At 44.9% G+C, this 26,530-nt stretch overlaps 1 protein-coding gene across 1 annotated transcript in view; it reads right to left on the minus strand.

The window, feature by feature from the left end:
- Positions 1-26,530, minus strand: part of OTUD4 (OTU deubiquitinase 4) — a 442,490-nt gene that overhangs the window by 348,175 nt on the left and 67,785 nt on the right. Inside the window, exons 2-3 of the mRNA XM_078676880.1 lie at positions 12,238-12,321; positions 8,252-8,302 (exon numbers count right to left, since the gene is read on the minus strand). Coding sequence (XP_078533006.1) covers positions 8,252-8,302; positions 12,238-12,321 — 135 coding nt within the window. The remainder of the gene's footprint in view (positions 1-8,251; positions 8,303-12,237; positions 12,322-26,530) is intronic.

Consider the following 26,530-nt stretch of genomic DNA (forward strand, 5'->3'; position numbering starts at 1 on the left):
GCTAGATTATAAGAAAGCAAGCGGCCTCCGCATCTAGCTCTTCTGATGTGTGGTACTGAGATTAGGTGGGAGGTCGCGGATCTGAGTGGGCGAGATGGATGATAGGCTTTCACCAGAGGGCCGTTGATGAGGGGGCCTGTTTCCCAGTAAGAGCGATGTGCAATGCACATGCTCTTGAATTAGATTCTGGCTCTCACCGGGAGCCAGTGGAGGTCCCTCAATCTGGATTTAATTGAGGTTCGACGGGGGATGTTCAGAAGAATTCTTGCCGCGCAGTTTTGAATAATTTGAAGTTTGTTGAGTGTGGACTGTGGGGCCTCCAGATATAGGGCGTTGCCACAGTCGAGACGGGAGAGGATTAGTCCTTGGACTATGATCCGTCTCGAGTGGAACGGGAGGAGAGGGAGGATCTTGCGAAGTAGTCTCAGTAGCCCGAAGCAAGTGGCGGAAAGCTTGGTTGCTTGGTGGTTAAAGGTGAGGGTTTGGTCGAGCCAGACACCAAGGCTCTTGATTTGCTCCTTGGGTTGCGGGGGGTTTCCTAAACAGAGGGGCCAGATGGGGTCAATGGATTTCATGATGTTATTTCCAAGGAGCATTACCACCGTTTTGTCCCCGTTAAGTTTCAAACAAGAGCCTGACATCCAGGCAGCGACAGCTTCCAAGCATTTGTGTAAACTGTGGTGGGAATTGAGGGGAGGGTCCAGTGCTACCACTAGCTGTGTGTCGTCCGCATAGGTGACAATTTTCACGCCGAAGGGGCGGACGACATCAGCTAGAGGACTAAGATAAACATTAAAAAGGGTGGGGCTCAGGGAGGAGCCCTGAGGCACCCCGCAATTCAGAGGTTTACTGGAAGAAGAGAAATTCCTCTCAAATACTTGGAAGGATCTGTCCGTGAGAAAGGACCTCATACAAGTGAGTGCAGTCCTTGACTCTCCTATCTTATTAAGGCGGTGGAGTAAGGTGTTATGATTGACAGTGTCGAAGGCGGGACTTAGGTCGAGTAGGACGATGGCCGTAGACCCGCCACCGTCCAAGATCCTTCTTGCCTCCTCCGTCACTGCAATCAGTGCAGTCTCTGTTCCATGACGGGGCCTAAAGCCCATCTGGGAGGAGTCCAGTATGTTGTTAGCTTCCAGGAAGTCGGTGAGGACAGAGTTAACATGCTTCTCAAGGAGTTTGCTGAGCCATGGTAGGAGGGAGATGGGTCGGTAGTTAGAGGGGTTGGATTGATCAAGGCTGGGTTTTTTTAATAAGGCTTTGACCATTGCTCTTTTCCATAGGGTCGGGACGGTACCAGTATGGAGGGAGGAGTTGAGTAGGTCTTGGATGGTAGGTGAGATCTGACGGGTTATCTGGGTGAGAACCCTAGGGGGAGCTGGGTCGGCGGGTGATCCAGATTTGACCTGTCCCATGAGTTTTTCTAGGTTAGTTAGGTCAAGTGGAGGGAGGCTTTTGAGAACATTAGAAGGGATTGTCATGGGGCCTATTTTAGGAGAGTCTATGGGCTGGTCTGTGGGTGAGGTGGCGGAGTGGGGAAAAGAAGAGTTGATGACTTCTATTTTATGGTGAAAGAACTCCGCTATATCCTCACAATGGATCTGAGTGTTGTTATGATCCTTTGGGGTCTCGGGAAGTTGCAGAAGGGATTTGGCTATCCGGTAAATCTCCTTAGGTTTAGACCCTGCCTTCTCGATTGTTTGTTCATAGTATTTGGCCTGCGCTAGTTGAATGTCTGCTTTGTAGTTTTAATATTTTAATAGCTGTTCTATAGCTCGCTTTGTCTGCTGGTAGGTAATCGAGGCGCCATTTCCTCTCGATCCGTTTGCAGGCACGCTTGGCTTCCCGTAGATCAGTCGTGTACCATGGGGCTGTCGGATTGCCCCGCTTGGGGTGGGTACTTTTTAGTGGGAGTACTAGATCTAAGGTGCTGGTGATCCATCTGTTATAATTCTCGTTATCTTGTATAGGATTGAGTGGGTTAGTGGGTTTGTTGCGTTGTAGAAGGTCCTGCCACTCAGGTAAAGGGATTTTTGACCAGTTGCGTGACTGTTGAGTCGCCGGGGGTTTGGGGGGGGAGGGTCCAAGTGAAGGGAATAAGAAAGTGATCGGACCAGGGAAGGGGGGAAGGGTTTCCAACGTGAAGGTCTTGGCAGTTACTGAAGACAGGGTCTAAAAGATGTCCTTTTAAATGAGTGGAGCCACGAACATGTTGATGTAGTTCGAGGGCATTTAAGCTGGAGGATAGTTCTCTGGCGATGGGGTCGTTCAGGTCATCCAGATGGATGTTAAGGTCACCCAAGATAGTGAAATTGGCAGAACTGAGTGCAAGGTTTGCAGCTATCGAGGCAAGATCGGAAAGAAACTGACCTTGTGACCCTGGTGGACGGTATATAAGCATACCAGAAAAGGTATGTGTGGGGCTGAGTTTTATAAAAAAACGGAAGACATTCACTGTCTGTAAAATTTACGGGGGTGCTAGTGACTACGTATTCTGCTTTATGAATGACTGCTAAGCCACCACCAATGCCTTTTTTACGATCAAGGCGGAGTATTTGGTATCCAGGTGGAAGTGCTTGTACCAAGTCAGGTTCAGAGTGTTCCTGTAGCCATGTCTCTGTGACGAAGAGAATATCTGGGCGTATCTCCTCTAACATAAGGGAGATTTCCATGGAGTGTTAGGGGAGTGAGCGGCAATTAAGCAACAGCATAGAGAATGATATGGGTTTCTTTTCAGCGTGGGGTAGAAATTGAAATCCACACTGGTTACAGGCGGAGTGTTTTATGAAGGGTCCCATGCGTGTAGGCAGTTTAAATGTATTAGCCCCCAAACTTCCAACACAAAAAGAGGCTACAAGGCGCAGAATATAAGATCGTCGAGGGTGCCAGTACAATGATTAGCTACATAAACACTATATGCACATCTTGCTTTGCTTTACAGAGACCGGCTGACAGACGGTACACAGGGCCCACTAACTGTGTAGGGGTGCCCTACAGCCCCAGATTCTTCCACGGGGGCCGGTAGGCTAAAAAAAAGAGGCCACCTGGTAATGTATGAGGAACGCTAGGACTAAGTAATGGTTGAGACGCCAAGTTTTTAATTTGAAATTATTTCAGTTTTTTTATCTGAGAATCCGACCGAGACACATTGAGTACATTATTTGTGTGTGTGTATTTGTGCTCCTTGTCTGACCATAGGTACAATAAAGGGAGAATTCAGAGGTGCAAGACTTACGCTGACCCTAACTAAACCCTGCAGAAATCACCGGTAAAGTATATGTTGGTGATGAAACATGTCGGTTGTGGTTTTTAATAGAGTGAGCAAACAGCACAGAATAAAGGAGTAGTTGCCAGTTTAGCTCAGCTCTTTTTACACAGTGGTCTGGCAGATCTCTAGCGGTTGGAGATTTGTCAAACCACGTAGGGTCATTTAACACGTGTAACACATATGGTTTTTTTGGTTCATTGCACACCGTTTTATCCCCTTTTCTTTCATGGTTGACAGAAGCTGATGATGATAAGTGGGGAATCAGGCGAGTACCAGCCTGTCATATCCTCCCCTGGGTGTTGCTCCCGTGAGGCTCTGTCAACCCCCCTCCCCCTTTTTCACATTAGAAAGGTGTAGTGAGGTGAGATGATCAGCTGTGGGCCACACACACACACACATAGGGTTTTAAATGCGCAGCAGTAAAGACAGTGTCTAGGATTAGCACGCACAGAGAGAAGGTTGATAGGCATCCTCTGGCTTACAGTAGCAACAGCAGAATCTATTTGGGGTTGTCTACCCCACAATACACTAGGGCGGGCCACTATTTGTAGATGAAGCCTTTCTAATATGGCACAGGATAACATTCAACCCCTATTGGCGAGCATGGAGCAGGACTTCGCTTGGTAGTCTGCTATGCAGGCATCATTATGGGGAGAGAGTCCAGATGGTGAAGATGATTACGCACCCCGGTTCAATTTGGTTTTCAGCAAACTGCCCCTCCTGTTTTCAGACCATTAACAGACGCATTAAGCTGTTTGTGAAGGCGAGCAGGAAACCTCACTTTAAACCTTGGCTGAATGAAGACACTAGGGGTGGGGGCTTACGTTTGCCAGACATGCGCCTATACTATCTTGTGCACCATCTTTCTCAGGTGAAATGAAATGAAATGAAATGAATGACAAAATGAAATGATGAATAAAATGATTACGCACTTGTATAGCGCACGACTACCCTTAGGCATCTCGGCGCCTGTACGAATACCGCCGAGGAACCCTTCCTGGCCTTTCCCTGTGAGGAGCCCACTCCTGGGCACCCCCAAGGTGAAGTCAGGCATCCTCAGTGTTGTTGGGGCCGTTGTAGAGATTAAGCAAGCTATTGCCCAGAGGTGCAGAGTGGGACTCATGATTAGAATAGGCACCGAGGCGAGAATTATCAGGTCCGAGGAAATTGAGCCCGAGACCCGCCGAGGCGGGAATTGAACCCTGGTCCCGGCCAGACTACTGCATCAGGGTCTGCCGCTCTAACCATTGAGCCACACTTCCCTACCTGCTGGACTCCTTGGATTCCATTCTGTAGTGGGGCACCAGAGAATGCACCGGTGCACAAACCCCTGACACTGTGGGGCTCCTGTACAATGTGAGAGCTGCACGTTGCCTCACCCCCCAACACCATGGGCTACCTGGACGACGTGGAAGGAAGTCCATCTTCTACAGGGGGGTTGGGGGTGTTCCTCTTGCAGTTCATAAAGGGGTGCTGCTGTGGTCAAATGTGGGCATTACTGTTGCACACCACCCAATCTCCTGGATGCTTTGGGTGGAACGGGAGATTCGGACCATAAGACACCTGCTGGAGGGGGATGATTTCATTACTTTGAAACGCTAATATCGACGTATCCCCTTCACCTTCCCCAGTTGCCATTAGTGGCAGTTGTAACACTGCCTAAGGGATCTTCTGGGACCGGCCCCTCTCCAGCTTCCTGGTGGTGGATCACCTCCGGCTACGGGGCCTTGCTTGAGGAGCGGTCTCAAATCCTCATTGACAGTCTTTACTCTCAGGACACACACACCTCGTCTCCGGTCTACTGACAGGAATGACTGGTCACAGATTATTCTGACGGGAGATTTTACATTGCCACTACCGCTCCCTGAGGGATGGGTTACTGAAGTACTCCTACTTCAAGATTCTCCATAACTGGTAGTGGACGCTGTATAAGCTCTGCAGAGTTTGGCCTCTGCTGACGGATACCTGTTGGTCCTGCTCCTTTGCTGTGTGTGATTTGTTCCATGTTCTTCGGTCCTGTTCTGCCCTGGTGCCCAATTGGCATTCTGTGTGGCAGACTCTATACTCTACATTCTCTCCCCTACCAGGACTCGGCTAACGTGGTTCTGGTACTTTACAAATGTGGAGGAAGTGTCTTCCCATTTGCAACAGTAGCTGTCGACAGCCTTCATGGTGGCCAAGATATGTATCCTTCACCACTGGCACTCTCCTCAGTTGCCCACACACCCAGAATGGTTGGCGGAGCTGTACAGATTGGCCACTTATGAGCGGCGGGTGTATACATTTCAAGACCACCTGCCTGCCTTCGAGGAAGTATGGGGTCCCTTCCTGCGGCGGATTGCGCTTTAATCTCGGACTTTTGAAGGGCGTTGTTTACTGGGGATCGAGAATAATTACATTTGATTTTTCTTCCCCGATATCCCGGTCACCTGATATGGGCTAGTACCAAGTCTTGGTGGAGGAGTGCTCCTGGTCTTTTCTTAATCAATAAAGGTAAATGGGGGATGGGGGTGGGTGTTCATAGTAGCCGCTGGGTTCTGGGAATGTGTCCGGATGTGTAGGGGTCGTGTTGAGCAAGGGTGGGGCTGATGGGTTGTCATACAGGTAGGGTGGCATCACTGGATAGGGGTTCATTTTTATCAGAGTTATGGTGAGCATGCTCTCAGGTTAGGCACCCAGTTTGGATGGGGCATAGTCCCCCCTCTTTTTGCAGTTGTATTTGTTCCATTTCTCATGTATGTGGTTTTGTTTTTGCCCGATTCTTCTACTGCTTTTTCCGACAATATCATCCATGGTATTTTTTTATTGTAGGTACCTGTCGTGGGAAGTTGGCAATTGATGCCTGTAAACCTTTGAAAATCTGATTAAACAATTGTTTGAAATAAAATGTAAATCCAAACGAATTCAGGATCACCGACATTCACTGGAAAAAACAAACTACCAGGCTGACAACATGCAGGATCGGACAGTGCAATTTCTAAACCTTTAAAGAAGTAGTGTCAATTTCCTCACACTTAAAAGCATAAATATAGGAACAATGTTTTGATGCCTCATTTCAAAATGTTGTTTTCTATGACTGACTATGTTTAGTTAGGCATGTTAGATTTACAAAATTATTTTCAAAACTGAAATCACGTACGTTTGGAAATCTGTTTCAGGACCCTGCACATGCATAAGGAGATGCTACTGCTTATTATACAATGGACAACTTTGTTAACTGACATTCATGAAACAAGCTGTGCATGGTCAGATTTTCTCATGTCCACAGAGTTGCTGCAGTGACATCCTTTTGCATCCTCAGTGGATATCCCACTAGGGACACAGCAGTCAGAAAATATAGCAATTTGTTTCCTTTGGAGGATGGCGCAGGGATGGTAGGGGATGTGAGCATCCTCTGATCAGCAAGATATCATTACCCTGATTGTACATTGTATTGGAGCAACATAAATGGAAGCTACATGCCTCATGCATCACATATTCTTTTATCCCTAATGGAACCTCTAGGATCCTTCTTTCTCCGTTGATGTCCAGGCACGCATTAGAAATACTATCTCTGTACCCTAAAAGTGATTGATTGACACCTTACTGTCTTATGGATCAAGTCACTGTACTGCTGGATGGTGGTGAATGAGCTCACAGGTCTCTCACTCATCATTTCCAAGGACCCGGCTGTGAGCTTAGTCATCTCCATCCACTGGAGCCTGTTCAACGCACCACCAGGAGTGAGCGCTTCCACCCAAACAACCAAGATCCTCATGCTTGAAGTTTCATGATGAAATGCTACTCAGCCATTGCAAATATTTCTCTGTTTTGCCCTAAATAGGCTGCCATTCATTTTGTTGACCTTTCTGGATCCGCACTCCAGATTCAATGCTGTGCCATGTCTTCATAGGTCATTTCGGTTCAGGGTGCCTTTCATGAACCTCCTGGTCACTCCACTATACTTTTGTTTTAATTAGCCAACTGACCGTAATATCAGAATACCTCCACTTTCAGATGTATCAGACTGCAGAAATGTGAGTTAGGGTTGGAAGAGAGATTTCAGCAGATACAGCATCAACCACATCCCACTGCTTGCTAAGCTCTTCGCCTACTACAGTTTAGAGGGTTTCAGATCGTAATTATACCAAATAGTTTATTTTAAGAAGAAATAACACCTATCATATCTAGAAACACTACGTCACAGCCTGAAGTGGTTAGGGGAAACAGATGTGTCTCTAGTATGCTGGCCAGTAGGACTTTGCCTCTATTGAGACAGGATATGGCCAGGGATAAATGGAACTTATGAAGTCAGATTCAAAGGAAAACAGCTGTTGACAATCTTAATCTCATGATCAACATTATATATTTTTTTTTCATCCTGTAGTTAAAATACTAATAAGGCTAGGAATATTCAGAACCCAATATGTGCAATTGTTTTCTCAGAAGTGACCAAGAAAAGAGAACAATCTGTCATAGCAGATGTCTCAGGTAATGAGCCTCTAGGTCACTCAACTGTTTAATTTCGTTTTACTTCTCAGAAGCATAAGCAAAATAGGAGGGTACCATTGGTCCGTTCACAAGAAGATCAGATATTTCAATGCCTGTCAGGTTAGAATTGGGCATGCTGGATAAAGTTTCTCCAGTCCCTGACAGTTGCTAAAGGGATATCTTTTGGTTAAATCAATGGAGCCAATGGCTAAGGCACAAGGGGAATCCAAGTTCTGCTTAATAAGTTGTAAGAGAATAAAGGGTAACTTCTCGGCCATATTCTATGTTACCTGGTTGACACATTACAGTAATAAGCAATTCTACGTCTTCTAGCAATATGAGCAATACCCTGGGGGGTGGGGGGGGACGCTGTACAGTTGGTCAAGGATGCACTCTTGCAAGAATGTGAGGAGTAAAAGGCATCTTAGAGAAAAATAGTAAACATACAAATATAAATAGACTGCAACACAATAAAATAATACCAGCTGTGCATGTGTGATCTTCAATACATACCTGTGGATTTTCCAATCTTTTTAAATATTCTTCAAATGGCCCTTCAATAAACTAGAACACAAGATCAATACAGAAGTGTTATAGCGCGATAAAGTTCAAGACAAAGCGAATCACATGAAGCAGTTATTTCCAGGGTGTAATGACGAACTACTCTTCTGAAATTTAGAGCAGTGGAGCAAGGACAAATCAAGTGTTTGAACCCTTCAATTATGGCCAACAAGCCTTCAACTCTCAGCTTTAAAAAATCATACCACAAATAAGGCATTTCTGGATCATTTGAAAAAGATGCTACACACCAGTACCACATTTCAAAGAAACTTTGCAGCTCACTAAATAGTTCAACTTCACTTTAAAAGCTAAATGAAGGACTACAAATTTTTGTTCAGGCACAGAATTAAAAAAAAAGTTGTCATGTACCATTCTTCATGATGCAGGTAGGGCTTGTTAAAAAAATAATATTAATAATGAATGCAAACGTGATATTTCTACCTCTTTGGTGTGCTGTCATTTCACAATGTTTTAATCAGGGAAGTGGATCAAAGAGTGATCAAGCGTATGCACATCTGTAAACTGTGCTCAGTAATTTAACTAACTATGAAAACAGACCCAGGAAGTTCTCGCCTCAAATCAAATATGTCACGTCCTTTTAAGCTTTGGAAAATAACAGAGTACAAACAGCCTAACTGGAGGATGGCATAGGTTGGAAAAAGGTATACCAGGTACTCTTCTCAGCCCTGAAAGATCAATGGATATACATCCTAACCAACATTGGCAGCATATAGCTCTACAAAAGACCGACTATATTAACTAAATAACAGACACAGACCCGGTGTTGGAGACGGCAGAGCCCAGAAATATGGCCTCACCTCATGATTCTTGAAAAAGATAGTCGGCAGGATCCTGAACACATTAAAGCTTTCCTGGCCACTACAGTTTAGGAACAAGTTTCCAAGAAGCTGGAGCATAAATAAATGCTACTTCACAAATTAATTAATTTGTTTCACAATTTTTCAAACTTTACAAACAGGGCAACCATTTACATCAAATGTGCTAATCTCCACAAATTCTCAGTCCAGTGTCCAGGCATACCAGTGCTTCGACAGAACATGCCAATATGCTTTCAGTGGCTCTCACGTTTCACTTGATCACCCCCTCCAATATGAACAAAAACAAATCTTTTATTAACAGTTTTTTGGTACTGCGTAGGCCTAACAATTTCAGAAACACCACAATAGTAGGAAAGAGAGATTGAAGTTACGAAGAGAAGGGGCTTCTTCAGAATTTTAGGGATACTTGGAATGCTTCATAGCTGTCACTAGGCAGAAAATTCCATGTTTTCAGCACAAAACACGAGAATGCTTATGAGTCTTAGTACCTTATTTAGAGTTTGGTAGAGAGGGACATCTGCCAAAAAGCAGCAGATGTTCTGTCCGCTGTATTTAGAGAGGCACTGGCATCAATATACTCGCAAGACAAAGAACAAGACATCCACCACTTTTTGGAACTGGATAAAATCTAAATTATATCCACTGCAGAGAGGATATCGGGTGGTAATCGATAATTATCAATACTTGGGGATTCATGTTATATATGACCCATACATGTAGGAGGCTGAACGTTTTTACCCATAAAGGTCTTACACAAAGGACCTTATTGCCATAAACGTACTCTCAATCTCAATTCTTGAAATTCTTTTCAAAATGGTGACCATATCCTCCAGAACCATACCTTTGAGTTCCAGGCACTTATCTTCAGGAGGATTCAATAATATATTGGTGCTCTGCTGTGAGCGAATGGAGTACAAGTGTGTTTTCTTTGTTAATTGTGTTTGATCCAGTTATGATGGTGGCTTAGTTAAGGTGGACATAAATGCATTACCAAGTGTCTCCACTTTTTGTAGTTGAATAGTGGCAGCATGAAGAACCTGCTATTCCCCTCAAAGAATCTATCTCACCCACACTAATTCCATATGCTGCTTCGTTTATATTCACAAGCTTCTAGTGATGGAGGGAGTTTCAAACCCTTTACTCATGCCTCTTAACGACTGTTCCAGACTGAGGTGCCCACTTAGTAACAGTTGGAAGAAAATAAAATCCCATAACTCAATTTTGACAAACTTAAGCTGATTCCCAGTAAAGAACTTTCTACTTTAAAAGCAGGACTGCTGTTGCAAAAAAAGATCTCAGTAACCTATAGAGGTATTAAATGAATATGACAAAGTCCTAGGTCAGAAAGACTAGAGCCTTGTTTCAGGATTAAGACTGTACCGAATTTATCAACTAACTCCACACATCATTGGCCTCCAACACACAAGCAACAGATAGTCTTCTGTGTAAAGGAAGACTTGGCCATCTCGGCTATTTACCGAACAATGTGAGAGAGGAAATTCCTGCAAGGTGCTGCCTTGTATGAGAAGGAATGTGAAAGAAGGCACAAATAACTCTTTATCTGTGCCCCTCATCAACCTGTCATTGTTGATCTCTATCTTTCTCTCCATCCTGTAGACAGGCTGTCATATCATGTCTCAATCCGACGTACACAATCCTGAACTGTCGGTTTTCTAAATTTTTAAGTCTAGCTGCACAAAAACTTAAGGACAGTGAATCTAGCTAAATGCCTCATGAAACTCAAGAGTATATATATTCCCTCTGGTTTTTAAATGGTTTTATGTAATCCATTGAGACAGCTATATATGTAATACTGTTTTATTGCATTCACTTACCTTTGGTCATTGTGCATAAAAACTGTCCGGTCATTCAGTCTCCTTCACCATCTTTTTTAAGGAAGGAGCTCGGAAAATCAAATTATGTCTGGACAAAGATTGTTGCTTTGAGCCCTGTCACTTTAACAATCCGCCATTCTGATGAACTTGTGCAATTGCTCTTCAAATGAGCACACCCAGAATTGTATTCTTTAAGACCTTTTTCAACGGAAACATGCTCAGTTGTAAAGCAATGACAAGATCATGTGTTCGGTTTTACTTTTTCAATTTTCTTTGATTTTATGGTTAGTGTAATGGTTTTGTATTAAATCCGCAATTTACAAAGAAACTTCAATTCTCTCTCTCCCTTTTCTCCCTCATACTTTCTTAGGCAGTCTTATTTTTCTGTGATATAAACCATTCTTTCTCTTTCAGAATGCCACATGCTGTTTTCTTAATACTTTTCTTACCTGGTATTGACTTGTTTCTGAACGGATGGTGACACTCATTTTTAAAATCTACCAGCCTAAACTCCTGGCATAGCTGCTTCCTTCACAAGCTGCCTCATTTTTCCTCCATCTGACAAGACCTGCGCCTATTTTTACATTTTAAAGTCCTTTTACAAGATAGTGACAGAGATTGTATTTTAGAAACAAATTCATTGCTTGCCTCCACAGTGGCCAAAATGGTTCTCATTTAGTACTCTACTCAAAACCCAGAACATATGAAAAACACTCAAACTCATCTACTGTGACATGAGGTACCTTGGTTTAAAATTACACAGACACTAATTGTAGCAAGAGGTTGGGAGGCTCAACACTATTAGCTGTTTTCTATTAGAGGAGGCTGTTTAAACTAAAGTCAATACTAAGCGGACTGCCTCATGCAAACCTGAGATAATATGTACTGGCAATGCCAATAGGTCTGGGTTGCATTTTGAATCCAGGATAAAACAATAAAAAAAAGAGTGCTACAGTTAAACAACTAAACAAAAACAATTACTTTCTCTATGAGATTAAGCATTAACGTGAGGATTTCAGTAGAATTTTGAGATGCAAAATAGTCCCTTATGCATTCTAATGGAAGCACTCCATAGAAGGCAGAATGATCCACCACACAGACAATAGCATGACGTGAGAGAGAACTAGTCCTCTGGGGAGTGCCAAAACCCAGTTTATGTAAAATTAAAAGAATTTCTAACAGAAGGTGTTGCAGACAGCTGTGCCGTGAAGCTAGACTTAATTAATGAGAGGAACAATACAAGAAGCCAAACAACTGCACTTACCGCTTCAAATGTGTTTCTGTGTTCTCTCAGATAGTCAATGCAAGCTAGCCGGATGTCATAATGCCTGCCCTGAGAGTGCAGCACCTGAGGAAAGAAAAAAAGGTGATACACAGACTTATGATAGAACCCCAAGAATTTCTGGAATAAATGAATCAAAGGAGAACTCCTCAGCCAGCTGTGCTCCTAGAAAGATTCATCAGAAACACGTAACACTAGCTTTTTAATGCCAAGACCCCTGAAAGAAGACTTTGGTACAAAGGCAAAAAAATAATGCCTAAGGAGGCTCTTTGCCCCAGCACAAAACTGGGTATTACTGCATGTTCTCTTTAAAGAATGCAAGATAGGCTATAGGAGTGTGAAAAGTAAACCATCTGAGCAAGATCACAAAGGAAGAAACTATGTAGACAGGAAATGGTAACATACAAGGGGCCAATTGCTAAACGTCACTCCCTTAAGTCTCTAGGACTACTTCCAAGAAATACCATTTTTAGGGCTCGCCTGGCGTTGGAGCGCGAAGCGCTCCCGCCAGCGAGTTCTATAGTCACTATCCTCCCTGCCAAGGGAGTGAGAGCTGTGAACGAGCAGCTCCAGACCTGTGAACGAGCCGACTCAGGTCCGTGAACGCGCGGGAACGTCAATGTGCACGTTCACGCGCGTCACGCTCCTGTCCTCCCGCGTCTCTGCCGAGGCGCGCTCCAGGCCGACTTGCGGTGTGCGTCACAGCGTGTTCCAGCGGCCGGAGGTAGGTAAGTGAGGGCCGGCGGGATTTGTTTGCTTGTTTGTTGCTAGCTTGTTACTATGGTGGCCATCACTGTTGATTTTTCGTTTGGAAAACAGCTTAAGTGTATGATATCCATTGAAGGCTTCTTTCGAACAGGGCACAAAAGGGAACAACTGAGAGTTCCGATCAGTCTACCGATAATAGGATCATATTAAAATGTCATGCGTGGAGATTACTAGGCTAATTGTAAGTTGGTTTCAAACAATGTTGAAAAAGACTGTTGTCGAACACATCTTTTCTTTTTCTCAAGAAAATATGCTTACGTGAACAGAGGAATCAATCAGTGAGCAAAGTTAAGAGTTCAGCAATAAATACATTATTTTTCGGCGGTCGTTGATAGATGATGTTGAGTTTCCAAAGTTGTTTATAGGTTCTAGCAATCTCTATTGGTAGATATTGGAAATATTTTGAGGTAGAAGTTTTTGCACAGAGTTCTACACTATTAATAAAGAAGCAATACCATACAATTATGCAAATATTACCACGGAGTATCGATATGATAATCTATAATGTTAACCTAGAATGATACTATGCAGTTCTGCAACGTTAGCATGAGTGTGGAAAAAAGACAGCTCAACAATGTTTACTTATAATCTTTATTGTAGAATTCGACAATTCTACAATGTTTACTCAAGGTAATTAGCACACAAAATTACACAATAAAAGTAGAGATTGTTATTGGATGTTTTATTAGGAGCATTTCTGATTACTCACTGTATTCATATTTTCTGAGAAGAGTTTAATGGCAGGTAAGTCTCTCCGAGTGCTTGTAGGCGTTAGCAATTACAAATGTGCCCTCAAAGGCTATACAGTGATGTTTAAGGAAATTACTCAAGTGTATATAGGCACAAAGAAATAAATCAAATGGATCCGTACCTATAAATGAGAACCTTTGACAGGAGTGATTGTGGATGAAATGATGGCAAATAGTGGAAGTAAGACTCATACTGCCTGGCCCATGATAGGCACAGCTAGGAATAGGTCCTTTTCTGTGGTCCTCATCTGGGATGCCTCCCCAATGGGAGCTCTGTTTGGGTAACAAATAAGGGCATATGCATAGGAGGAAGAACCCACCGTTCAATGGTAAAACAGAGAAAGGAATAAAGGAAAATAGCTAAATCCAAGGAGCCAACAGCCCTACCCTGCAACTGACGTGAAGCAGGAATGAACATCCAGCTCTTTGGCACCTTTGACAAACAATAAGTGTAGCATGACTGTAGAAAGCCTTCCAAAGCACGTTGGTGGATTTCTCTGACCCTATGGTCAGGGTTGCCCTATCTAAAATGGCTGCTTCACGCTCTGGCCTTCACCGAGTGGTGCTGGTGGGTTGCTTGCCTGGGTATAAGAGTTAAGCCATGTGCCATATTAAATGGAGAGTAAGAATGAGCTCATCCTGGGAGAGTGAACACTTCCCCTGTGATTGACGCTAAAACAGCCCACAGGACTACATTGGCAATTGGTCAATGCTATAGAAAATTTTGCACAGTGATATATGGGGTCTAATTACAGCCCCAGAAGGTGTTAGCATCACCTGGGCTTTTGTGTATTGTATTTTCTGCTGCTCTTCTAACATACCTGTAAATAAAGGACTATACTTCTTTGAAGTAAGAGCAATGATTGAACATTGTAGCTGTTGAATGTCATTTACTGGTCATGCTGTGTGTGAATTTTCTGAACCCTGACACCTCACACTGTAAGTCTAAATTGCTCACCTATTGTTCCTAAAGAGAGTGAGGTGCCCGCCGGGAGAATCTTGTTTTTCGAATTGGAGTTCAATAGTATTGGTGGCCCTGTGACGCCAGTACCAAGCTACAGTTCAGGTGTAGGACTGGGACAGAAAATACGTTCGGCACTAAAATAAAAGTGGCCCCCATTAGTGAATTAGAAAGCTAAAAAAGTGCCCCATATATGCAAATTAGGGAACTTTACAATCAAAACTTCGTCGTCAGACCATAATAGTACAAATACATATGTACAGCGTATTGGAGATTTAAAATTAATATAAAGGATATTGAAAAGCCTTCACAAAACATGAGCATAACAATTCTTCTTTGTAAACATAGTAATTTTCTTTTATCATAAGATTATTAAAAATAACCATAAAACTGCCTGTTGAACAATTCATGATAACCTGATTGAAGGGCATCGCAGGCTGTTTAAAACTTTATTACAAATGAATGACGACGATACACTAATTTAGTTGTGCTACAGCTAGCATAACAAGCATGTGCAATGCAATATGTCTCACCTTTGATTAAGTTAAAGCAATTTGCTTTGCTAATGGTATTGTATACCAAAGCAAATGGCTTTAACTTAATGAAAGGCGAGACCTATTGCATTTTTAATGCTTGTTTTTACTGTAGTTCATTTCAGGGAAGATAGTGCTTTCATGAGAAGCAAAGCATAGCTAATTTAAACACCCATCAATCCTCACTAGGAGACACAGCTACACGATTATTCAAGAGCAATTTCCCGGCACAAATCAAAAATTTAAGAATGCAATTAACCCAGGCCGGTAAAAACCATTTCAAAGATTGCATTTAGACCTGACACACATGGACTGTTCATGTAGATTTTGCCAACAAGAAGTGAAGCACTTGTTGACAATCTTGTTGGTTCTACCTATAAGTATGCCAATATGGAGATTATCAATGAGATGCACCTAGATCATTTGGCGAGAATGACAAATCATAGATCATCGATAAAACAAATGCGATGATTACATCTTGTCTGAATCCACTTCTTAATGACATACATCGACCTACAATAAGTGGATAGTGAGTCCATTATTAAAATACATATATATACACAACCAATGTGAAAATCTACTAAAGAGAGAACACACAGCAGCTCTGCTGCTTGTCTAAGCGTATTTATTAAATCACTGCAACAACGTTACTCAACGAGTTTCGGAGCTCTCGGCTCGCGATCAGCATTGAGTAACGTTGTTGCAGTGATCTAATAAATACGCCTGGACAAGCAGCATAGCCGCGGTGTGTTCTCTCCTTGGTAGATGTTCACATTAGTTGAATGTACAGGGGTTCCCTACCCCACCACAAGCTCACTGTGGTAAAAAGGCTTGGGAGACAGCAACCAGTACACTTGGATGGAATTAAGCCAAATTTGGCAGAAAGCTAGGTTTTGGTCCACAGATTGTGTTTTTTGTTATTCGGTGTAAATCCCTTTCAGTAGTTGTTGAGACATTTAAGGAAATCCAAATTTGTATATCTGCGATCGCGTCTAATTCACGAATAATAACAAGCTTGTGCAGAAATCTGCAGAGCTCTGACTGGCTGCCAATACATCAATTAGGAAGTGTTGGCAGCCATCTTGGGACTCTGCTTGAAAAGAACAAAGGGGTCAGGGTACGAATACCCTGACATCCAAACTTGGTCTTGGCGTCCCAGAGGGACCCGCTCTAACAAAAAACACTTTCTTTTTAAATGTTTGCCATGAAATCGCAACAAATTTGCGGCAAAAATGGAAAAGAAAAAGCAAGTGTGGTCTCCCATTCTGGTCTATACTGAAGCCCCTGGGTGGGCCAGGTCTCGGGGCATGTACAAACAGCTAACAATAAAGGAGGGGTGCATGGGGTGCGTGGGCCCCCTCCCCCCCCCCCGAGCATATATTTTTTTTAAGGCCGGGGACCACGATCTCCACAGGGCTAATGTTTTTATTTTTGCAGGAGCTAGCAGATTCCTCCCCCCCGCATTCCCCCAAGGCACTACCACCTCCCCAGGGCTTTAAGTTATAAAATTGTGAAGAATGTGTCTAGCAGATCCCCCGGGGACCACCACCTCCGCGAGGCTCATTGAATCCCCGGGATTCACCACCTTCTCAGAGCAGTAATGAACTCAAAACTATGTAAGTAAGTAAGTTATAATTAACTCAGGTAACTATAACTACTGAATTCCACTGGTTTTGTACGAGTGAAATGTGAGCTTAACTATAACTCCCCTGTAACGTTTGTTTTTTTTCAGTGAATTTCTAAGGTTTTGTTAATCCTGTTTCCTAACTAGAACGTCCCTTTAACCTTTGTTTTTTTGCGTGAATGTATATATCTCAAAACAATACCCTTTCAGGCATAGAGTGACGCATACATTATGCAAAAAAGAAGCAGAGACTGTGTAGTTCTCAAGTTTAAGTGGAAAGCAGCTCCTTTATAGAGCACTCTCAACACCAGCGACACTCTAGATCTGCTCACCTCAAATGTCTTCTGTTCTATCAAAGTCTTTAAGCATAGGATTGGCACAGTGCCATCCACGCAGAGATAGAAAGAGACAAAGTCTTTTGCCATTTCTACAGCAAAGTCTTTAAGCATTGGACTAGCACAGTGCGGTCCATGCCGAGCTGTAAAATGGCAAAAGCCATTTATCACTCCAGGCACAATATCACAGCTTTGAATTGGTAAAATACCAACCAAGCCAACCTGAAATGAGTAAAAACAACCCCTGACACAGTGTTACGCTCTTAGAGCTCTTCAGAGAGGTATAGCTTTGTCCAGACACAAGGGAGCACCCAGTATAAGTCAAAACAATACCCTTTCAGGCATACAGTGATGCATACATTATGCAAAAAATAAGTAGAGAACTCAGGGTAGTTCACAAGTTTAGGTGGAATGCAGCTCATGTATAGAGCACTCAACACCAGCGACAATATTTCAAATCAATGGCAGGAAGAATGATACTGATTCATCTAATCATTGTAATCATGAGTTACATGATTATGTGAGGGAAGTGATGAGCTTCTGAGTGACCAGAGTGAGAGTGTGAAAATGTATGCTGACTTTTGGCACTGTTGGGGGTAAGATGGCTATTATGTTTAAAGTTGCTAGACCTCACTTTCACCCAACAGTATGTTGGAAGTTCTTCGATTAGCATATAATCTTGTCGGAATAGGAGGCACAGGCAACTTAGGGATCGTAGGTGTCTTTTCTGCCACAGACTTTCAGATGGTGACCATTAATTTTTCTTTTCTCCGAATCTTCATTCATTAGTTTTCAAGTTGCAAAGGGCAATTCTATCAAGAGAGTTTAACATTTGTATGCTTCATTTTATACAAGGAAAGCTAATGGGAGTCCCAGCTTTACCTTTTTTAATCTATAACCTGAATTTGAAGACCATACTACAAAAACTAGTTCTATCAATTTTGTGATGTTGCAATGTTTCAAAATGAAATCAAATGAAATGTAGAAGGCAAGAAACAACGAGATGATGGTCATTGCGCGCCCTGTCCTCAAATGTATTTGTGCACCTAAAAGTAACTAAACAAGCATAAAAAAATAGTTTAAGATTTATTTTGAAATATATCACAGTACCACCAGATCAAATTTCAAAACGTGTATACTGTTACTGAAACTTAGACATTAGGGCAGGGAAAAGAATAAGAACAAAATGGTTACTGTAATTCCACATAATGATTCATGGATCAGGATTTGTAGAATTCTATAATCTGAAATGTAATTAGAACTGTAGAAAATTTTCTAGGAGGGCGGATTTTCTGAAGTCAAACGTCTGGGGATGGGGAAAGGGTGGGATCATGGATGATTCCAATGAAAAACCTGGGGAAGGCCTTGAAGCTGCGCAAAAGGGTAAATGGTTTGGTTCACATATCATTGCACTCACACATAGCGCCAAAGATCAATTTAAATATGAAGATTAGTTGTGTACAACACTCAACTCCCCCACTCGCATACTTTATGATGGACTAGAGGTAAGGCAAATTTCTACAGGGAATAATATGTTCCCTATGTAAAACACGTATTAGCAAAGTCAACAGTTCTTCCCTCATTGGCCTATCAACTTTGACCAGCATTGGCAAAAAAATAAAGAAAAAGGTATGACGACGTAGCTGCTCCATCATTCTATCTGCATTTATGCATGCATGCACACTTAAGGAATAATGCGGGTGCCAACTCTTCTTATTTACAGATCCACAATGGCAGAGGCTTTTGGCACAGCAGCCAGCAGCAAATGGCAGCTGACGGGGCCTCTCAAAATTCAAATCACATATGTTTTTTGTCTTAAGTACCACAAGGGATGGGGAAGCAATGGCGGAGTGGGTGGAGGCAGGTAAAGTCAAAAGTAATTGGGAGTAGGTAATTGAGGGGAGTGGAAGTAGTACAAGAGAAAGAGCATGAAAACAGCTCCACTGCTTGGAGTGCTCAATGAAAAAGAAAAAAGTAGCTCCCTAAATGCGAGCAATGTAAAGATGCAAGACATTCAGTCAAAAGTATGGTAAAGAGGCAATCCTCCAGGAGAGAGAGAAACATAATAAAATTAATGCAAGCCATCAAGTAAGTAGCAACATGTTAATTAAACCAGCCAATGGTAAGCAATGGGTAACTTCTAAGCCCATGTACATTTTTAGTATGATCCATAAGAGGCTTTCGCCTATAGGAGTGTCTAGTAAGGAAGACCTACGAACTTAAGTGTAATCATAAACCAGTAGATTGTTTACCTGTTTATGGTAAAGAGTATGCTCTGATATCTGTTTGACTAAATTGCCATGGAACACTAGCTTTGTCATGCCAAGACTTCTGAAATAAAGACTTTGATCCAATTGGAAAACATAAGATATCGCCTACGGAGACTCATTGCCCATGGTACAGTACTGGGTAGCACTGGTTGTGGACTTTCAAGAAAGTTAGACACGCTGTTCCCAATATTAAGAGAAAAGGTACGATTCCTAGGTTACTGAACGTATGCATGATTCTTTGTAAACAATACTTTCTGTCCTAAAGGATCACCAAATATTAAAACTAATAACACTGGATGATGGGTGCTATTCCAGAAGAAATACTGAGGAATGTTTTAGTACATTATTAAAATATTCATCACCATTTCAAAAGGTTACTTTTACAAGTATACCTCATCTGATGTTGCAGACACCAATAGTTTGTTGTTGATCGACCTGGTATTGAATACTTAAGTGAACTAAAACAACATCTTAGTAGGGTTGCTCAATCCGAGGCACTCCATGTACATTTTCAGAATAATAGTCTTGATGTTAAGTATAGAACAAGCATTTACAATGCAACGGTTTCGCCTTTGGAAAAGTTAGAGCTATTGTCAATGTAAATGACAATGCCATTTATTTATCTGTTTTCAAAACCAACACATAAATACAAATTTTGTAATTTACAATGCCAATAGCTCAAACTTTTCCAAAGGCGAAACTGTTGCATTGTAAATGCTTGTTGAGTAGGCAAACGCCACAGAGAGATCTGTTCCCACTTAACCTTGTGCATCATGGAGCAATGCCATGCTGCATTCACATCCAAGGTGCTCCATAATAATGTAGGTTGTGTGTTCTGAAAGTAGGTTTTATCCTCAAACATTGGAAAAAGTTTGTCTCCCTTTAATACTTGGGGAGAGTTACAGCACAGTCAAGAAACGCATAAACACCAGTTTAGAGTGTGTGCCAACATAAGACTTTCCCAACAACTGTGACTAAGGGATAAATATTGCACATGCCAGCAGCTTAAGAGCGAGACAGTGTGATTGGTGTTAGAAGCCTGGATATACTGTGTTTTACTAGTGGGGCGTGTGCTAAATTACAATTAAGGAATAAAATCAAACGTGTAAACTGATACTGTCAATTCATTACAACAATGCATAATAATACACGTTTAAAACCGTCACCACATATGTAACAACTACAGACCCAACTCAAAGCCACTATAGGTAAATGTAAAGTGGGGTTGATAAACAAAGTAGTGTAGAATCAATCTGGTATTGGCTGGCCAATAGCACTCAACGTTATACATTAATTATACATGAATTAAGGGGAACAACTCCCCAAATATAATCATTTGGAGAATCCATCACTCATTTAAAGTGGGACAAAAAAGAGGCCAAGTAAAGCGAAGGTCTACCGCCACATTCAAATGCACTATAATTCAAAGCTGCTATCAGAGAGCCTACAGGAGGGAAATGATTATCGTTATAAATTTGATAGGCAGAACTGCTGGAACATTATGCTGCCAGAACTCTACAACTACAAAACACTTTATCGCCCACCCGAAATAGTTAGATTTGGCCTATGGAAGGCGCCCTCTACATAGCAGCAGATGCCGTCAAGCCCCACCTGAGCACGGTCTCCAGGCTGCTCTCGTGCTTGTCCAGTGGTCGCCCGGTAGCACTCTTGCGGAGCTTGTTGAGCTCTTCAGCAGCACGGCAATACTCGGCCTGCTCGTCACCGGCCCCCGAGTAGGTCACCTGGATAAACTTGCAGAGAGGCTTTGCCAGGTCCACCTCTGAGGTCTTCTTCAACGGCACCGAAATGAAGGTGGCCATAGTAGCGGCTGAAGTCTGCTGGGCGCCGCAATGATCACAGGCTCACACGAGAACCGGGAGCAGAGACTGCAGGGTAAGGAACCGAGCCCAGACTCGCACTTCCGGGTAGGACGATCGCTTGGAACCGAGAATCCAAGACGCATGCGTATAAACTCTTTCTTAGTGTAGAACGTCTGCAGCTTAGTTCAGTTCCCCATACCAACATGGCTGCTGCCCAACAGTATCACGTTCCAGAGAAGGGCGGTCTAGCCCTTGTTGACTTCCGTGACGTCAGGGTAAGAATGACTCAGGCACCTGCGGCTTCTGCCTCACCTTACCCATTCTCTGGGCGTGGTGCCCTGCTTTCGTCGCACACACTCGGAAGAAGACGGGGCAAGAGCGACCGGAGGTTTTGCTTCAATGTGTCATACGGGAAAAGCGCTGCTTCATAGTGTGACAGTGGACGTTGCCTATATGTGGATAGCACCACTTACCAAGTTTCCCATCCAGGGATTTCATTTAATTAAGTCCAACGTGGGAATCCGAGCCACTTTACTTATGATTTATTGTGCCAAATTACAATGGGCTGTATTCAGGCGACGAAAAAAACAAGTCAGGTCCCGGGCCGTGCTGTGATTGGCTGACGTCACGGGGGTATCCCGGGCCGGCAGCCAATCACAGCGCGGCCCGGGAAATGACGTCACGGGGGTGTCCCGGGCCTGCAGCCAATCACAGCGCGGCCCGGGACACACGGCAAAAGGGGCGGGGCTTAAAAAAAGTCCCAGAAACGCCCCCGAATCGCGTTTTCAAGAGAAAGCGTGATTGACAGCCTCTGTCTCCCAATGGCTAGCCTCCATTTATTGAGCTAGTCAATGGTAGACAGACGCTGAACCAAAGTACATATGTAGGATCATGAGGTTTCGCCGTGGGCGGGGCAACTGCTACGCAGTTGCCAACGCCCAGGGCGAAACCTAAAAATCCACTATGATCCCCAGTGTGCGCCCCATCCTAAAGAAGGACCTACCTCTCCACTCAGCTTTTATGCTCCTTTCTGTATGGGTTAGGAACCAACATGAACATACAGCTAGCTACAACATGCAATTAAACATATTCAAGATTAAAGTCTCAAAAAACCTTTAACTATGTCTCACTTGTCCGTAAAATCTCACAAACATCAGAATTTCAGATAGAAACAATGTTCCCACCAGCCATGTGGCCATCCAACTCTTATCTAATGGAGAGCACTTCTCATAAAAACTACTATCACAATTATAGCCTGGCACCACTGAACCATGGCTGAAGACCCAAATATATAAAATCTTTACAATATAAAACAAGCATTTACAATGCAATAGGTCTCGGGTTAATTAAGTTTGAGCTATTGGCATTGCTTAATATTGCAACACCAACTGCACCAAAAGTCTATAAATTGTAGGCCAAAAAAATGTGTATTTATTTTTGTAGCCGTGGTGGCATGCTGCGCTTTAGATGAATATGTTTGAAAGTAAAGTGCGCCATACAGCGATTGCTACAATAGTTATTTGTGGATGCGTTAACAATTGATGTGTGCACTGTTGGCTGGTGGTGTGTGTGCCTGTAGAAATTGTGCACGTATGGCTGGTGGTGTGTGTGCTTGGTGGAAGTGTGCACTGCGGGCTGGTGGTGTGTGTGCCTGGTGGAAGCATGTACTGACGGTTGGTGGTGTGTGTACCTGGTTAAAGTGTGCACTAACTGCTGGTGGTGTGTGACTGATGAAAACGTGCACTGACAGCTGGTGGTGTTTGAGCCCGGTAAAAGCGTGCACTGACGGCTGGTGGTGTTTGTGTCCAGTGAAAGCGTGCACTGACGACTGATGGTGCCTGTGCCTGGTGAAAGTGTGCACTGACAGTGTGGTTGTGTGTGTGTGTGGTGTGTGTGTGGTGTGTGTGTGTGTGTGTATGTGTGGTTGTCTGTGTGTGTGGTTGTGTGTGTGTGTGTGTGTGTGTGGTTGTGTGTGTGTGTGTGGTTGTGTGTGAGTGTGTGGTTGTGTGTGAGTGTGTGGTTGTGTGTGAGTGTGTGGTTGTGTGTGTGTGTGGTTGTGTGTGTGTGTGGTTGTGTGTGTGTGTGTGGTTGTGTGTGTGTGTGTGGTTGTGTGTGTGTGTGGTTGTGTGTGTGTGTGTGTGTGGTTGTGTGTGTGGTTGTGTGTGTGTGTGTGGCTGTGTGTATGTGGCTGTGTGTATGTGGCTGTGTGTATGTGGCTGTGTGTATGTGGCTGTGTGTATGTGGCTGTGTGTATGTGGCTGTGTGTATGTGGCTGTGTGTATGTGGCTGTGTGTATGTGGCTGTGTGTATGTGGCTGTGTGTATGTGGCTGTGTGTGTGTGTGTGTGTGGTTGTGTGTGTGTGTGGTTGTGTGTGTGTGTGGTTGTGTGAGTGTGTGTGGTTGTGTGTGTGTGTGGTTGTGTGTGTGTGGTTGTGTGTGTGTGGTTGTGTGTGTGTGTGTGGTTGTGTGTGTGTGGTTGTGTGTGTGGTTGTGTGTGTGTGTGGCTGTGTGTGTGTGGCTGTGTGTGTGTGGCTGTGTGTGTGTGGCTCTGTGTGTGGCTGTGTGTGTGTGGCTCTGTGTGTGTGGCTCTGTGTGTGGCTGTGTGTGTGTGGCTCTGTGTGTGGCTGTGTGTGGCTCTGTGTGTGGCTGTGTGTGTGTGTGTGTGGCTGTGTGTGTGTGTGTGTGTGTGGCTGTGTGTGTGTGTGGCTGTGTGTGTGTGTGCGGCTGTGTGTGTGTGTGCGGCTGTGTGTGTGTGTGGCTGTGTGTGTGTGTGGCTGTGTGTGTGTGTGGCTGTGTGTGTGTGTGGCTGTGTGTGTGTGGCTGTGTGTGTGTGGCTGTGTGTGTGTGTGGCTGTGGCTGTGGCTGTGTGGCTGTGTGTGTGTGGCTGTGTGTGTGTGTCTGTGTGTGTGTGTGGCTGTGTGTGTGTGTGGCTGTGTGTGTGTGTGGCTGTGTGTGTGTGTGGCTGTGTGTGTGTGTTGTTGTGCGTCTCGAGTTATGAATCCTTTTAAATAAAAGGAGAGGTGCATGCAAGTTACAGTGGCAAATGGCTCCAGGCCATAACGTTGCAACTGTAACTAAGCAACAAAGCAAGGTGGTGACCTGGGGGGGGAGGGAGGGCGTCCAGGTACAGCGTGCATGTGCTGAGTGTGTGTGCACCATGCAAATGAAATACAGTGACAAGCAAGATAAGATAACACACGCAAGAATGTAAAGGCCAGAGCCAGGCCTCATTGATGGATGCCAGACCTCGCTCTATGGCAGGCTGCCTTCTGCTCGTGTGAGCGATGCACTTTAAGTGTGTGTGTGATTGTGGGCACCCGCCCAAGCCAGTTTTTCCCGCACAAGGCCACAAATATAGCCCAAAAACTAACCCCCCGCCAGGCATGGGTTTTTCCCACACAACTGGGAAAAAAGTCGCCCAATTGTGCGGGAAATAGCCCAATCTGGCAACATTGCGCAGAGTCTGGTGACTGCCATGGGAGGGGGGGACCTCGAGTGTGCCCCTGTCCACAGATCACACGGCACGTCCGTCCCCTCCCCTCCCCCACGGGGACAGGCCGCCTTTGTAGCGCCTCATCTGCATTCACCCTGCCCTGCCGGCGCCTTCCAGGGGGAGGAGCTAGCTGGGGGAGGGGCTGGGGAGGCCACCGTGCACACAGCCGGGTCCCGGGGAGGGGTCAGTGGCCCCATCATTGCATCCAGCCTGACCAGGGGGCGGAGCCAGGGGGGGCAGCATTGCATGGGGGGGCAGCAATGCATCCAGCCTGACCAGGGGGCGGAGCCAGGAGAGGGGGGCAGCATTGTCTCCAGCCTGACCAGGGGGCGGAACCCCAGCAGCGACCACGCGTTGCCCATGCAGCCGGGGGCCCCTCCTCTGCCTCAGATCACACATTGCATCACCGCCCCCCGAGGGCACCGACCCCCAGCCTGCCTTGAACTCTCACCCGGCGACGCCCCTTCCTGCTGGGGCTTCGTGGCGCATGTTAGAGCGGGAAGGAGCCCGCAGACCTGAACTGTGTGCCAGCTGGAGGCATCGAGGCGCTAAACTAGTGCCAGCCAGTGCCAGTGACCCGGGGAGACGCTAACCAGCGCCTACGAGCCCGGACGAGGCGCGAGGAGTGACTTACCCGCATCAGAGGAACCAGCTAAGGAGCTAATCTAGTGCCACTGAGCGCCTCGAAGCACTAACGATTGAGAACCGAGCGCAAACCACCCCCATTCAAAAACAAACCAGTGCCAACTACAAAGGTGCCCAGATGAAAAAGTGGCACAGGGGACTCTGCTAGCGCCAAGAAGTGCCCACCAGAACCAACCAACCGGCGCAGAAGCCAGAGAGCGTCTAGACAGGTGAAGCACTAGCTTTGAAGCACCAGATCTGAACACAGCGGGGACGAATCAACGACAGACACTTGGTAACGCTGACACCAATCCGAGCCAGTGAGATCAAACAAGCACTAGCCCAGGGCTAGGAAAGCCAAGCACAGTGCCAAGAGCCACCAGCTTCGAAGCACCAGCGGGCACGAGAACTGAACAATCACCACAGGGGGCTCTGGTGCACCCGCGGGGTCGAGGCGTCCGCCAACAGCCAGCGCTGTGCCAACAACACTGACGAGCACCAGCCTGTGCCAACACACTGCCAACACCACTGTGTGCACAAGCAACCACCTCTGCGCCAACACACTGACGGGCACCAGCCACTGTGCCAACACAGTGCCAACACCACTGTGTGCAGAAGCAACCACCGCTGTGCAAACAACCACTGACGGGCACCAGCCTCTGTGCCAACACCCAACACACTGCCAACAACCACTGCCTGCACAAGCAACCACCTCTGTGCCAACACCCAACACAGTGCAAACAATCACCTCTGTGCCATCAACCAGCAGAGTGCAAACAATACCCAAGCCAACAGCCAAGCATTAACACACGGGAGGCAGATAGCACCAACAATGTCCTGCCCTCCTCATGCACAGAAGCAACCAGCTTCGAGCGCCAACAACACCTGTGAGCGCCAGTGAGAGCACGGACAACACCACCCTGCACCGGTGAGAACCAGCACCGCTGCCCAGAGAAGCCCCAGAGAGCAGCAGCCAGCACCGGGGAGCGCCAAGAAACCCCAGAGAGCAGCAGTGGGCGATAAGTGAGCACCCAGAGGGACGAGGGGCCCCCACAGAGCACCAGTCAGCACCGGGGAGTGCCAAGAAGCCCCAGGGAG

This window comes from Lissotriton helveticus, chromosome 2_1 (genome assembly GCF_964261635.1).
Source record: "Lissotriton helveticus chromosome 2_1, aLisHel1.1, whole genome shotgun sequence".
Lineage (NCBI taxonomy): Eukaryota > Metazoa > Chordata > Amphibia > Caudata > Salamandridae > Lissotriton > Lissotriton helveticus.